This window comes from Phodopus roborovskii, unplaced genomic scaffold (assembly GCF_943737965.1).
Source record: "Phodopus roborovskii unplaced genomic scaffold, PHOROB, whole genome shotgun sequence".
Taxonomy (NCBI): Eukaryota; Metazoa; Chordata; class Mammalia; order Rodentia; family Cricetidae; genus Phodopus; species Phodopus roborovskii.
This window is the reverse complement of record NW_026126407.1, coordinates 42,269,563-42,286,254: the sequence shown is the minus strand read 5'-3', so window position 1 is coordinate 42,286,254 and position 16,692 is coordinate 42,269,563. Positions and strand designations below refer to the sequence as shown.

At 41.5% G+C, this 16,692-nt stretch overlaps 1 protein-coding gene across 13 annotated transcripts in view; it reads right to left on the bottom strand.

The window, feature by feature from the left end:
• The window catches only part of Tenm2 (teneurin transmembrane protein 2), a 922,050-nt gene that overhangs the window by 244,999 nt on the left and 660,359 nt on the right, over positions 1 to 16,692 (bottom strand). For all 13 annotated transcript variants that reach the window (XM_051180940.1, XM_051180941.1, XM_051180943.1 and 10 more), the window contains one exon: positions 12,572 to 12,810. In XM_051180940.1, coding sequence (XP_051036897.1) covers positions 12,572 to 12,810 — 239 coding nt within the window. The remainder of the gene's footprint in view (positions 1 to 12,571; positions 12,811 to 16,692) is intronic.

The window sequence follows — 16,692 nt, the reverse complement described above, 5'->3', positions numbered from 1 at the left end:
TCTTCAATTCACACCTAGTTCCTCTTGCTCTGAGTCTGTCTCTACATTTTTACCAACAGACTCCCACACTCTTTCTTCCAACAAGATGCTTGTTGTATAATATCTTCCTTGGTGAGTGAGTTTGGAAATGTGTGATGACAAAGGCTTAGAGCCAGTTCCATCATCCACTGTGGGTTCCTCCTCAGTTGGTGGGGATTTTTGATTTGGATATCTTGCTTTTTTGCATGGGAGTCACAGGCAAAGTAAAAATTTGGGGCAAAGTGGGACGGTAAGCAATGTGTGACCAAAAGGAACAAAAAACAAAACAAAACAACAACAACAACAAAAAGGATTCCAAAAGGTGTGGGCAAAATTAACAAGGGTTTTTAGGTATGCTTGACTTCCACATAATCCCAGTGCCCCCTCCACTCCACCTCCCCCACACCATGCTGTGACAGAGTTGTTCTCCCTTGGTGGGGCTCACACAGCCTGTTTAATAAATCCCACAGTCATAAAAACACAACAGACAATTTTTCTTTCTTCAAGGTAAATCTAATCTCAGTTCCTCCTTTGGTCCCACTATCCCATTTCCCTCTGACATTAAAACAAGCCATCAGTATTTCATTACAATCCAGCTATCATCTCTGGGTGGTCAGCTGACCTTTCCAAGATGCTTAATTCCTGTCAGTTTTGAAGAGAAGAATAAAACACCATGCAATCAGCAGTCACATCCTCACAAAAGAAATGAAGACATTTCTTCCAAGACAGGGTCAGGACCCTAAGGCCTTAGGTGGTACCCTCACCCAGTGCCTTTAGGAATAAAGACTTGAGGGGGGGGAGAAGTCATGTGGAGGTAGGAACTGGAGGCTGAGAGAAAGCCACTGCTCAACAGACCAGCATTTTTTTTTTTCAAAAAGCCTAAAATAAAATTAACTACATTGTCATTTCTTATTATGTATATCACTTTTAAAAATTTAAACTTGACAGTAAGGATAAATGTGGACTCTGCTTTAGGGTGGTTAATGGTGTGATGTTTGGGACCAGGGAGGGGGTGGAAGAGATGGTACCATTTCTATCTGTACAAATGCAAACAAACACAGAGACTGAGTAAACCAGTGCAAGCAGTTCAGGAAGCTGCACCAAATTCACCAGCCAAGGGTCTCATAAACTGTGCACAAGTGGAGGGGGGAAGAGAGAGGAGAGGAGAGATAATGGAGGGGGGAAGGGGAGGAGAGATAATGGGAACCAAAATGGTTTGGAGAAGTTTCAGTGCTTTATAAGCATAGTGACATGACTAATTGATAATAATTTATAGTACACTTTATAAAGAAGCAGAAAAGCGGTGTTTGAGGGCCCCCAGCATTCCCATAAAAGAAAGATAAATGTTTAAGAATGGAAATGCTAACTATGATGAGTTGATAATTTTTACTGTACATGTTGAATTATCGTTGCATCCCTTAAACTTGTACAACTTTTACTTGTCCACTAAAATATTTTCTAAATGCACACAGATTAAACTATGTTTCTGACAAGACTATTTGAGGGTAGGGTTGGCAGAGCAGTGGTGGGTGTCCATGTTGGTCTGAGTCTGTGTGCCTGGGCCAGATAGGGATGATGATCTCTCTTCCTTATTTTGTTACTGTCCCCTACCTCTTGCTATGTTGGGACCAAGGATTGAGGCGTGGTCAGTGTGGTCCAGTTAGTACAAAAGGATTTGGTTAAGTGATGGCAGTTCCTACATCTACTGTATTGTGTTGGGAGGTAATGTTGTAGGGTGACCTCAAATGAGTCTGGTGGACATTTAATGCCTTGAAGATAAGCAAAGTAAGGCAAAGGACCTGGTTTAAAACAGTTTTCCTTCCATTCATGTTGATTTTGAATAGGATTGAAGACACTTGAGAATACCTTCACTTGATTACAAACTGAATACACTCACTCTCTGGCTTCAAGGGTCATTCTAAGACAACAGATTTGAAGGTGAACATGATTTGGAAACCCCAACTTCCCATGCTATCCTGGAGAGTAACCACCACATTCCTTCTTTCTTTCTCTTACATCATTCTCAGTAGCAAGTGCTATAACTAAATTACAAAGATATCAATTAGACACAACAGAAGATAAACCACCCTCTGTGCAAAATGATCTTGCAGGATGAGTTATTTTTTGGAGGTCCCCTTCATAATACACTTGAAATATAGATTGATGCTCAGCATTAGACACATTACTCTCATCTATTAGGCAAGAGCCTGCTGTATCTATAAACTCAATTTCCTTTATCATGGTAGCTTTCTGGCTTATTTGGATAAATGTTGAGCTGTCCACTATTGTTTATTTTAGTAGTTCATGAGGGAACCCAAAGCTTAATGATGTAAAATGAGGGGCTAAAACATCACCTCGGTTCTCAATGACTGCTTTTCCTCTCAGTATGTTGGTTGGATGACTGCTTCAAGGAATTGTGTGGAATATTATGTAATTTGTTATGCTGGGGACCAGATTCTCTCCCTAGTTTCTCCACATTTTGTTCTCCTTGATATAGAATTTCATAGTTTGCATTGTGACTTAATGCTTTCAATTAACTCTATTCAGAGTTATGCATTTTTTTTTTTTTTGTTCTCAAGTTCTTAAATTCCTCTTAGATACAAATTCCTTTTTTGGCTCTTGATTTTTCACTTCAGTCTTCGGAGAAGTGTAAGCTAATCTGAGGCCAGTTTTGTTTGTTTATTTAGAAGCTTTAATTTTTAAAATTTGGGAGGGAGGTAACATGTTTCCATTTGATAATAGACAGGATGAGAAAATGTCCTCATTCCCTGTCTGTACAACGATTAGGCCATTCCACATTTCAGGGAAGGAAAAAGGATGACGATGGACCATTGACTCATACCAATAAGTTAATAAAAAGCTTTTTAGCATAACTTCTGTCCCCTGATGTTCCTGAGAAATAGGAAACTCAAGCCTTTTATCACTGTTATGTGCCTGATTAACATCAGACTTCCAGTCACTTATGCAAAACATAACTTACCCTAGGCCTTTTGAACCTTCCTATTAACTGAACACTTTTATGGGGTTGCTTATTAGACTCTAGGTGTAAGGAAAAATGTCAAGTGAAAATGTGCTTGATTGTTTGATCCTGGGATTGATCAACAGATTCTAGTGCACTATGTAACTGGTTAAACTTGGCAAAATAAAAGTTCATACTAAATGGAAAGGCAGAAACTCACATATGTAAGTCTATGGATATACACTTGATAAATTTTAAATTAATTAACATAAATTAGTAATACGTAAAATTAGCATACAACGTTACAAGATTGCCTCCCTGTTGGAAAGAGAGTAACCCCACAATTCTCTCAAGATTCAAGAAGTCTTGTTATTAAAAGAAAATTTAAATACACATATTCTAAATTTAGCTAATGCCCCAGAAGTCTATGGTGATAAAATTTAGGACATAAAGTAGCCTTAAAACCAATCTGAAAAACAAAATGCATCTAATTCCAAGGCATCTTAAACTTCCTGGAAGGATGTCATCGTATCTATTGTGGCCTGAAGAACAGAATGCATTGGACATGCTGCCACTTTCTTCTCTCCAAGGAGCAGAAGCTGGTGTAATCTAAACTTCATTAAGGTGACTCTGAAGCCCTCATGGTGTAATATAAGTCAGCAAACGGAGAGAATTGCATCATGGCTGTGCAGGCAAAAGTAAGGTAATATGTCCTTCTTTTCTAAAGATCACAGTCCCCAGGGGAGAGGCAAACGTGTTTGCACAAATCTTCCCACAAATGACATAACTTGACTGAAAACCCAGCCCAAGGGAAGGGCCTTCCCTAACAGCTGTGAAGAAAACCGTGATGAAAGACAGACAAAGCAGGACAAATTTTGCCCCTCCCTTCTTATCCAATCTTTGTTTTTGAGCAGTAAGAATGTTTTGAAATATGTTGCATGTCCCATTTCCTATAAATTTCTCTCTGGTTATAAGAGGGGGAGAATAATATTTTTTCATGTCCTCCCCCACTTTTTTAAAATACCAATATGTATAACTATTTTGTCAGATTTTCTGATACATTTTGATATTTACTTGAGGCCAAAAAGTTGATGATATAAAAAAAATGAAATTAGCAGCCCATGTAATGCACTCTCCTCTTTTTATAGCAGTATTAAATGTATTAATATAGTTGATGGGCTGTTTGTTTCTAGTACGGAGGCCCTTGCTATGAGATATCAATCTAAGAAATGATTTGTTTGATAAGAGGGTTCAAGCACAATTTCTTTATATTTGTTCATCTCAATCAAAATACGAATTTAGGTAATAGAATTTTCCTGGGCTGACAGGAGAAGTCTGGTTTAAGGTGACCTTAAGAGAAATACTTATGCTTTGGGAATTTGCTTTGGGTCAGATCTCTGTCATACGAGGGAGACTACATAGCTGAGGCGGGTGTTTCAGCGCACAGAATATTGTAAATGGCTTGTGTGCACAGACCCAACTCACCATATAATAGTTCTTTTCTCTATCTGGTGCCTCATCGTGACTGCTTCCATTTCTTTGCGCATCCTCATTACAGAACAACAGCAAACAGACTTTCAGATTTATGCCATTATTTGCTTCTTCACCTTGAACTCCTGCTGAATTCTGCTATGCATTTGTAATATGAATGCCAAATGGTGGCCGTCTGCCAGACACAAACACTTCCTAGCTTCATGGAGGCAGTGCTTTCCCTTCCAGGGGAACACAGACCCCTGCGTGAGGGCTTCGAAGTACAGGTTTACCCAGCCTCCCCAACATTCAGTTGCTTAAATGTTAAATGCAACTGGGACTGCCGGGATGGCAATTACAGCATCAGGGAACCAGAAACCTTTCACGTGACAGGACAAGCGGAAACCACCGATTGGGGATTTGGGGTACTTGGAAAGGAGTTTTCATGAATGATCCAACTCAGATATAATCCTAAACAGAACTCATTAATTCAACAAACATTTGATTGCCTTTTACAAGCGAGGCAGTGCTAGTCACTATCATGGGGTATAATGGCTCCCAAGCCTAGTTTATTCTTACTAGACTTGGCCTACAGCATAAGAACTAATACAGTAGTCACAATAATGGCATAGCTGAGTTCCTGGTGTCTGCCAGGACCTCACATGGCAATTATTCTAGGATTTCAATATTTTTTTTTTTCATTTTTTGAGTATTCGAAATCAGACTGCATTTTCTGGCTGGTATTAGCTTGCAAGCCATTGTGACCTGTCCATTCACATGGTTATTACCAGGTGGTCTGCATATTCTGTCTTGCCAGACATATAAAGTAGAGATCATGAATGCGGAGAAATAGAGTCAGCTTAATGGATACCCTTTCTCCTTAGGAAGGCATATTATATTGGCACACAACTGACCATGTACTAGGTTGCTGGAGTGATTCTGTATGGGCTAACCATTTCAATACATGCTTGAAGCATCTTTTAAAGAATTATTTGCTTTATGTTTTCGTGTGTGTGTGTGTGTGTGTGTGTGTGTGTGTGTAGAGCTGCCTGGAAATTTTAGAAGACAGTGTAAGATCCTCTGAATCTGGAGTCATAGGTGAGTCCCCCCCTGACATGGGTGCTGGGAACCAACCTTGTGTCACATGCAAGAGTAGTACAAGCTCTTAACTACTGACACATCTCTCCCTCTTGGCTTGAAACATCTCCACTCATAGAAGTCACCCCTGTTTTGTTAGAAGAGTGTAGTAGGTACAGTCACATGGCTCCATGTAGTGCAAGAATACACATTCCAAACCTGGCCTCCCTGAAGCATGAATCCAGATTTGTATCTTCTTTTACATCATCTGCTATGTGATAATCACAGTAGGGCAATAACTCCTGCAATGATGGCACAGACAAAACACAGAACAGGGTATCATCTAGGGAGAAGTGTATTAAGAACTGTGCCCGGTGGCTGGGGAAATGAGCAAATGAACAAATGTAAGACTTAGGAAGTGAAGAATTCAAAAGCTGCCTGTGGAATACAGAGGGTCTGTGAGCCTGGCTACTACCCTAAAAGGGTAAGAATGTTTGCCGACCATGTGCTTGATCTTCAGAGCTATGGGGGAAAAATTAAGTATTTTGTGACTTGTAGATTTGATGGCTGGTAGACTGATAATTGCCTCAGAGACAAAGTCAAGGACAAAGCCTTGAAAAGCAACTCTGGGATGATAGGAGGTAAACCTGTGTCAGCTACTCAACCCATCCTTGTGAAGATGAAATCCAGACCCAGCAGGTGAGGCCAGTATTATTCCCCTACAATCCTTGCAGTGCAGACTTTCAGTTGTATGTGCTCCTTTCTGGTTTATTAGGATTTTGAGACAGGGTTTCTCTGTGTAACAGTCATGACTGCCCCAGATGGAACACTCTCTAGAGACTAGACTGGCCTTGAACTCACAGAGCTCCATCTGCCTCTGCCTCCAGAGTACTGGGGTTAAAGGCATGTGCCACCATGCCTGGCTCTCCTCTGGTTTTGTCTGTGCATATTATGCAAAGTCAGACCTGGAATGGGCTCTTGCTCTCATTCTTAGATGTTCCACAAGTCAGGAAGGGCTGGTGTTTTGACCCCTGCCTGAACTTTGGACAGGGATCTTGGGAGGAAAGCAAAGAAGGCTGTCTGTCATATCTCCTGACCATCCAGAGGTGTCTCAGTTCAGGTCCTCCAAATTGCCTGCAGGTATCCTTAAAGAAGCCACTCCCTTTTCAAAAGCAGAACTCATTTATGTCTAATGTCAAGCATGAGGTCCAAATGTTACATGTGGCTGTGGGTGATAGAGACCTATCTAATGAATGACTTAATTTTCTTTCTGTTAATTGACAGGCCCTCTGAAATCAGGAGTACAACTATAAAATGACATTCCCACTGCCAAAGCTTGCTGGTGTTTAAGCTCTGACAGGACTTTATTATCTGGTTAAGAGCACATTAGCATATCTATTAGATGAACCCTCTGCTATACAATTGGAACAGATAATGTCTAACTGGGTCCCCTGATCTATTTGTGGGCAGCTCCTTTTTTTTTTTTTTTGGATCTTCTGGGGACAGGGAGTTAGACAGAAATGTTATTTGCTGGACTGCTCAGATTTAATACTTGGCATTCTGCCATTTGGATAAGAGGAGGCAAACTTGTGACTTGGAAGTCACGCAGGTGAGGCTTAACATCTCTCTAGATATCCCATGAGCAATGGGTCTGATTGAGAGGACCAGCAGCTCCCTAAACCACATCCTCACAGAGGATGCCAGGCAAGCATCAGGTTCTCATAGTTTGCTGTCATTTTCTTTATGTTATTTCCCCAAACCTGCTCTACTCTTTGAGATGAGAATACACAAAATAGCAGCCGAGGAAGCAGGATTCATCAGTATGAGTCTCAACACATCAATTTTCAAGTGTAGCAACTTTAAACACACGGTAGGCTTTTAGTTTCCATAGAAAATAATCTCTCATTGTTTTCAAAAGAAACTGAAAGCACCCCAAATTACCACACTTTTAACATCCTGACATGTTGATGGCCCGCGTTCTTCACAGATCAAAGTCAGAGTGGCAGAAGGCAGAGTGCTGAGGAGCTTAAAACATAGTATTTCATATTTAGCAGGAATTACAGCAGCGAACAAGACAAGGTGACTTTCTAATATCATTCTCATATATATATATATATATATATATATATATATATATATGATTTTGGCATCAATTTGAAGAGCTAAAGACTAATCTAGGATGACATAAATGCCCCTGTCTTTTCCTCTGCTAACTTCCCATCCTGGCCACGTAGAACAACTAATTGATGGAAGCCTGAGAGGGGTTACATGTGCTTTGCAACTCAAGGATGACAGACTGAGGTGTGTCATGAGAAACCATTGTATGGACTCTTATTTTAGACTTTTGAGGAACATGTGGCTTTAGCAGCAGAGTTACATGTCAGAAGCACCTTCCCCTTTGATGTGGAGGAGTCTTGTCAAAACTTCTAGTCCAATGTTAACCCGAGTCAAAAAAGACAGCGATATCATTCAGTGGCCCAATGCTGTTACAAAGCATGTTGGGAAACCTCAGCATAAAAGGCATTGGGTTTTGAATGATGTCTTAAAACAGCCAACGAATTTGCAGAGGAGTGTGTGTGGTGGGGTAGCCAAAGGTAGAGGGCAAGGGATTATGGGACAAAATGGCAAGTAGTTCTCCCCCAATGCTCTGCTCCATCTGTGGGCTGAAGTACTGTTTCCAAAGTCCAGTTAGAAGCTGTTATTTTAGGATGCAACCTTCTGTAGAAGGGTTTTGAAATGTTGCTTGCCTTTTCTGTGTATTGTCTGGGGCCAGGAATGCAGATAAAGTTATTCATTATGAATTAGGGTATCTCTATTACAACATGGCAGTCACCTGCTCCGTTTATAGTAGATACATGGCTGGGCTCTTGCTAGTCAGAAGACATTCTTAGGAAATGAGTAGTCAAGACATGGAGTGGGCTGATAAACTATGGCCTTTGGGTCAAATCTAGTTCACTACTTGTTTGTGTCTGACACATGACCTAAGAAGTTGTTTAAAAAATACAAAGAAGGGTATTTTGTGACCCATGGAAATGGTGTGAAACTCAGTGCAGTGTGTGGACACACACTCCAATGACAGTCTGAGTCACAATGGCTAAACCCTGCAGAATCCAAACTATTCACCATCTGTCTTTTTTTTGGGAAACAATTGCTAACCTCCATAACAAAAGCCAGGATGATAGGGAAGAAGGTGGGTGTTACAGTTTCTGTTTTGATGTTTCTATTGTGATGATTCTAGAAGGCTAAAAACCAACAACTATTCCCTGTACGTAAGGACAGAACTAGGTAAGAGAGGTTGATGCCATCAGAGGAATGGCTGGGTTTCATTTACTATTTGAGAAGTTGGCTGAGTGCAGTCTTGAGGAGTTTGTGAAAGACAGGATGCACCTCAGAAATTCAAGGATACATGGTTTAGACAGTAAGGTCCCACCATGGCTGCAGTAATCTTAGATCTGAGATTACTGAATGGTTTCAATATACTAATTTCTTCTTCCATTCCAAAGAATGATGGTGACTGGGCATGTGACTTACATGGAATAATTACATAATTTTATATAAAAGTTCTTTTTAGCAGGGATGCTTCTGGTTTGATGCAGGATAGAGGTTATAACAAGCTCCTGTTGTGTTAACCAGACTAGGAAAATGGAAAAACAGTACATTTATACTAAGCATCTGAGAACATGTACACTGGCTATATAAGTTGGAAACTGAAGAACATAGAGGAATTTCTGACATCTTAAGCAATGAAAGCACTTAAGCTACCCAAGGAAGAAAGTCATTTCCCAAGAAAGCAGCTCCCTTGCCTTTCCCAGCCACGTTGCCCTAGCCTGGATCTGTTTGGGCCGGGGCTGAGTGACATACAAAGTGGTCTCATGATGGTTCATGGCATTTTTCAGAGTAATTTCTTCCAGGGAGTTTTTACACTGGAGGAATTTGGCACAGAGAAGACTGGGTGAGAGAATATTTCACGAGGGTTCTCTCACCCCAGTCACATGAGCAGGAACCGGGAGAGTCGTTCCTGAGTTAGTGAAGGCCCATGCCTTCCAATTTGCACAAGGACTGGTATTCTGCTTTTACATCTACCCACATGCCTAGATATATAGAAGAACTTGTCATGGGGCGAAGCTATTCCAAATTGCTCACTTCTGGAAAGGCTCCTCTCCACGGGTTTGAACATGCAAGAAAGATAATTTGACCTATTTGTCACAGTGCCTGGCAGGCCTGAACCTACTGCCTGCCCATAAATGTCCTGGGGCTGATGCTTCAATTTCAGGACCTGTCATGTTCTCATGGAATAGGGAGTTACGTGTGAACCAGAATGGACTGAGGTCTTGAATGTGCCAGTCTCTTTAACAGGAGGGCCTGGGATTTTCTCTTCTGTCCTTCCCTAATGGCTTGTTTTTAGGTTGGTGCAATCAATGCCTCTGCCCCACAACACTCTACTCTGTGTTTGCAAGGCAGTGTTTATGCCCCTGCAGCTTTGTAATTAATAATATACTGCTTTTCATCTTCAAAGTGATTTATACACATTAATTAAGCCTCAGTGTACTTCAGAGATTCTGTCCGTAAATAACTATCGTGCCCTCACACTGTACTTAGAAAGCCAAAGCTCAGAAGGCAAATGGTTCTCCACAGAGAAATGGATTGCTAGGGCCAATGTCTGCACTCGGGGTCCTGACCTCTCACCAAACCTGCAGGTCTCTGGTCATTTCTGGGGAAGGGCTAAAGGTACCTTGTAGCCTCACCTTCACTGTCATCATTGCGGGGCAAACTGGCTTGTTACGCCACTCCTTTTGAGTCATGAACTATTTTCAATACTCCAGGGTCAAAGCATAATCTTACCTAAAGCATACAAAACAGGAAATGATGGATTATAAACCAATAAAGCATAGCAAGATGCTCAGGCCCAGCTTCCAGTAGTTTCCAGACTGAGGATAAATACGTTTCCTAATCCATCATTTAAAAGTTACGCACCCGATTAAAACATTAAACTCTCACTACACAGTTGTCCATTTATACGATCACCCTTACAGAAAGCTATTATATTTTAACTATCAAACTCAATAAATCAGGCGCTAGCCATCTATCTCTCTCGTGCAAGGGGAGGAGACACACTGGGAAAAGCATTGGCAGAGGCTGGTAGTGGCTCAATTTCTGTGTCTGGGCTCCCCATGGTGTCTACCAGCCCCTCAGAACATTAAGCCTGAGAAGTGAGCACAGGGACCCTTTTTGAAGTTTCTGACATAAAGCCACATCATGCAAAGACCCTAAGGGCACATTCAATTTGCTTCCACCAAGCCCCTGAAACAGCTTCCTGGGGACTCACACAAAATTCCCCCTAATAACACAAAGATCCTAGTTAGGTGAATGGGCAGGGGGTGGGGGAGTGGCAGTTCAAGTCAACTCACTGCTGTATCCTTCATTAAGAGGTGAGAAACAGATGTGACTTGAAATTAGGGATTGAATGTCAGAACCTCAGGCACTACTGAGAGCTGAGAGTTAGAGTGAAAAATCTTTTGCAAAACCCTAGACAAACATAGGCCCTTTCCTTTTTCTGGAGGGTCAGTATTTCTCTCTCTCTCTCTCTCTCTCTCTCTCTCTCTCTCTCTCTCTCTCTCTCTTAGATATTACTGATAAATGCAGCTGATAAGGAATATATAAATGCTTATTTTTCTATATTAAGACAAGCGTAGTTACAATGAAAAGTGTATATTGATTTTTTTTTTTTTGGCTTATACTAGTCTGCCTTGGGCAGCACCCCAAATTTTTAGAGGCATATCAATATACTTCTCTGCCGTCAGGTAAGTTTAGGTCAAGGCTCTGGGAAGAACCAGCCCTGTCTCTTCTCTGGCAGGTACCATAGCCCCCAGCTGAGTAAGGAATGGGGGCTCGATGTTGGCAGAAGGAAGGCCAGCTTCATCAGCCTCAGTGTTACCTTGTCATTTTTCCTAAGCAGGAGGAGTTTTTGCCTGCATGCTTGGAACTGTTTTGGAGTCAGCCTCTTTTAGCTGGTGGTTTATAGGTTTGCTTTGCAACATGGCACAGCCAACCCAGGGAGATCTGTCATAGCAGCTCTAAAAGCAAGCCAGAACCATCAAACGTTTTGAATAAACTTTAACAAACATCACCATGGCCTCTGCCTGGACCAGGAGATCTGCCATTGGCAAGCTTAGCTGACGGAGCAGGAGCAATGGGGCTCTTTGTCAGGGCCAGGAACTGTGAATAGGCTTTGTGTCCAGCCCAGGATGCTCATACCCATGTGGCACCCTGCCTCTGAGCTCCCAGCATCTGCTGTTTTTCATAGCTACACGCTGGTACCGAATAGATAAAAATGGACACCCACAGTACAAGAAGGAAGGGACCCTAACGACTTCAACACCCTGCTACCATTTCTCACACATGAGGTTGCAGGACCACAGCTGCCACAAGATGTGAACCCTATTCAAACTCAATATCACACAATGAGATGAGAACTGAGGCTGAGCAGAGGCACAGGAAGGATGCTGGACAAGGTCAACTTTGTGTGAGTGATGTGAGTCTAGTTGAAGACCAGGCTGTAGGCTCTGGCTTCTGAATTCCATTTTAGTTCCATGGCTATGGAAATCAGCTGACTTGTTAGGCTTTCTCCCTGTTCAAGACGTTTTGTGTGAAATGACACCCATCCTTGTCTCGAGTTTCTAGCTGAAGAGAACCAATGCGGCACACATATCAGAGCACTGGTTTGTGTTCAAAACCAGTGATGGAGAAATCTAGGGGACTGCTATGGAAGTGAAGAGTGGATTTGCAGGAAAGATAATTCTCAACTCCTCTCCAAAAAAAGACACAGCCAAAATGCTTAACTTCACCTCTGATAAATGTCAGCTAGAGTCATGACTGGAATGGATTCCAGGAGGGAAAAATCGCTCTTATCCATCACACACGATTATGTTTTTCGAGAGCCAACAGACAAATTGTACAGGCAGCAGAAGGTGACTACATTCACAAGTCAATGACCACTTCCCCCACCTTCTCACCACCAGGATGGTGAGCAAGGTTGCTTTGACTTACCTATAAAATATGCCAGCAAAATGGCCAAGAGAAGGGCGGCAGCGATGGCGGACAGGGCAGCACATTTCCAACTGCAGTATTTGGAGGGCTTCTTCAGCTTGAAGGCCTTCCTGGAGAACGTGTTCCGCGGCAGCAGGCGGGGTGGTGGTGTATAAACGGTTCCTGAGGTCAAAGGGTATCCTGGAGAAGAGCTGCTGAACAGGGGTGTGCTTCCAGAAGATGTCTTAAAGAGGAAGTGCCTGCAAAGAAGTGAGGAAGAGTCAGCCTGACCGTGGTTGGCTAATGAAGCTAATGAAGAACTAGCTGTCATTCCTTTTACTTCTCATAGCTCTAGTAAAATGTGAGCTAACTTACCTTACCTTGGAGTGTGTGTGTGTGTGTGTGTGTGTGTGTGTGTGTGTGTGTACGTACAAAGATTATTTTGGCTGATGAATGCACCTCAATTCCACAAGCTTGCTCAATTTTACACTTTCACAGACTGTACGTAGATGCATATAGAAGAATCCGGCAAAGCATTCAAAGCAAATATGAAAAGTGAATTACTGTCAGTCACTCTGAAATGATGACAATGATGCTGATGCTAAGTATTATCACATATTAGATATGAGCAATTGAAAGGCACTTGAAATGTGTTGTCACTACCATTTACAAACTAAATGTTATAATATCCCTAATTTAGACCTGAGACATCGGATTGGGAGAAGTCAATTAACTGGCTAGGGATTTAAACCCAGAGCTCAGTCTTTCGGTAAAAGTTTCTGCTGTTAAATATTACCCCAGACTGCTTCTTTTTGCCTCCATCCTCATATGTTTTCATCTCTCCTTCCATCAGCAGTAACCATTAGTCTCTTTTCCTGCTCAGACTGCATCTTTAGGTCTTGTGATCATGGTTACTTTTTAAAGACATCTTTGCCCATCAATTGAACATAGTGTTGTCCTTGGTACCCAGGCTTAGAATATGATAACTCTATAATAGAACATAAAGTATGAAAAAACATGTGACTTCTCAGAGGATGGCCATTCCAAAGATACTTCACAGGGCATCAATTGTCTGACAATGGACATACATATATCTCAAGGATAAGATTTGAAGTATGACTGGCTTCATTTTATTTAAAACAAGGACATTTCCAGGAGGTGAAAGGTATGGAAAGCTAATAAGATTGTAGAGTTTAGCTGCTAATGGAAGGGGTTGTATCACACTTTGAACCTGGTTCATCCCCATGTTTCTAGACTCCAATTAAGATCCTAAAATCCATGGCAGACTTTAGTAAATGCTTGCATGCATGCACATGTGTGTGAGAGACTGGAATCCTCCCATTATTTTGTAGTTGCATATGCTGCAATTCTAAGATGCAGAAATGCCAAGGCAGGCATTTTCTTTTTCCTCACACTTTCAGAACATGCATTTTTTTTTATATTTTTTATACCAGTTATCTGTATGTAGCCCTCTGACTGTCCTGTAACTCATGATGTAGACCAGAATATCCTTGAACTCACAGAGATCCGTCTGACCCTGCCTCTAAAATAATAGGTGTGCATCACCCATCACCCACACCCAACCAATAAAGGTATTTTCACTTATTGACTCTTTATATCTTTATATCTTGTCACCATACCATATATTTCACTTACATCTCACATGAGCCCCATGGTGTGCTCGGTAAGACTGTCCCAGTTTTATAGATGAGAATCCTGAAACGTGGAGTTAGAGAGTAGGAATATGACCTGGGCTTGTGGTGGTTTGAATGAGAACGGCCCCCATTGATTCATAGGCTTGAATCCTTGGTCCTCAACTGCTAAAACTGTTGGGAAAGACTAGGAGGCATGGCCTTGTTGGAGAAGGTGCTTCACAGGGGCCTTGAGGCTTCCCTCTCTCTCTCTATGCTTCCTATTTGCTGATCAAGATATAAGTTCTCAACTGTTCCAGCCAATACATCTGTGGCTTGCTGCCATACTGCCGCAACATGTTGTACTCAACTCTCAGGAACCTTTAGCCTAATTAAATGTTTTCTTTTATAAGTTGCCTAGGTCATGGTGTTTTAGTAGAATAATAACAATAAGACAGGCTTCAAGCTGCACTCTGCTTCTCTCAATTATTTGCTCAGAGTTCTAGTAAGACCTACTTACTATACCACACCACCGTTTCTACTGGGGACTGCCAGGCTTTTCCACGGGAATCTATAGGCAAGATCACTGTCATTATTAGTACTTGTATCTTGGCTACATACAGAAAAATGTTTAAAATATTGGTATGACCGAGAATCATGTCAGACATGTGTCTGATTAGCAAAACAAGTAATATAACTATCATTAAAGCAAACAACTGATATTTAGACCTTATTTGTGCTATAAATATGTTCAATTATCTCCATAAAGCATGCACATTTAATTCCATAAATAAAGCTTCAGATTTCTTGCCAGTAGCTCTTTTTAGAACATTATACATACACACACATATACACACACATACACAAACACACACATAGTAGCTCTTTTAAAAATATTATACACACATGCACACACACACACACACACACACACACAGAGAGAGAGAGAGAGAGAGAGAGAGAGAGAGAGAGAGATGCTATGGTGCTATGGTGTACATGTAGAAGGCAGAGGGCAACATATGGGAGTTGGCTCTTTCTTTCTGCTATGTGGGTCCTGGAGATCAAACGCAGGCTACTAGATTTGGTAGCAAGTATCTTTAGTCACTAATTCAGTGGTTCTCAACCATCCTAATGCCATAACCCTTTAACACAGTTCCTCATGCTGTGGTGACCCCCAGGCATACAATTATTTAATTGCTACTTAATAACTGTCATTTCCCTACCATTATGAATTGTAATGTAATAATATGTAAGATATCTGATATGTGACTCCTAAAGGGGTCATGACACACAGGTTGAGAACCATTGCACTAATCCATTGCAATGTCCCTAATAGCTCTTTTCTAATAGGATAAATGAATAGCCTTTTGAAGAGGAGACCCTAGATACAGGGTTTAAGGGAGCCAGAAAGTCCTGCATTTGCTCCTAGCATCACTTTCATGGGCAGTACAATCCTAGTTGTTGCATATGTGGTTGCTACACCAATCACACAGACCATTAAAAAAAAAGCACTTAGAGAGTTTCATGGTAGCTGCTCGCTTCTTGAAGACTAATCTATACTAAGGAAGTTTTTGAGCAACAGAAAGAGCTCGAAATTCAAGTTTTAATTTAAAACTTGACAATCGTGGAAAAAAACACATTTCAAGAACTTCCCAACTTGGTCAGTGTTAACCCACTACTTCTTAAGCAGTGGAAAAACCCAGCAAGAAGCAAGATAGGGTGGAAACTCTGGCACTTGATTTAGGATCCCATAAACTTGTTTTTTTTTGAACTATTCACCACAAATAACTCAATTCAAAAAATATGTGAGTCCCAGCTCTCATGCCACCAGTGACCTGTCCATTCTCATGGTTTCAGACAAGAGTGACAGGTCTGGATATCTAGCTCAAGTTGTTCCTCAGGTATGCACTAGAAAGTACATCATAACATCTCTCTCTCTCTCTCCCTCTCTCTCTGTTTAAAAATCTTATATGCATGACTGTTTTGTCTGTATTTCTATGCGCACCACTTTCATGCCTGGTGTCTTCTGAGGCCAGAGAGGTATCAGGTCCCCTGGAACTGGAATTATAGATGGTTATGAGCTGTCATAAGAGTGCTGAGAATAAAACTCGAGTCCTCTGGAAGAGCAACCATTGAGATATTTCTCCAGCCCTGTGGCAGCACTGTTCATGTTGCTGTACCTCTGGGGATTGTTGAAAAGCATCATTTTGTGTGTGTGTGTGTGTGTGTGTGTGTGTGTGTGTGTGTGTGTGTGTGTGTAAGGAAGAAATGCCCGAAAAGGATGTTGGGTATCATAGTTTATCTCCCTACACCTTACTCCCTTAAGACATTCTCTCACTTAATGTGGAGCTTTGCTGGTGGTCACCCAGTGATCTTTCCATCTCTTCACTCTACAGTCCTGGGGTTATAATTAAAACCTGGCCACACTAGCTTCTTAAGTGGATGCTGGGGAATATGAACTCAGGTCCCAAGGCTTGCACAACAGGTGCTTTTGCCCACTGAGCCTGGGCT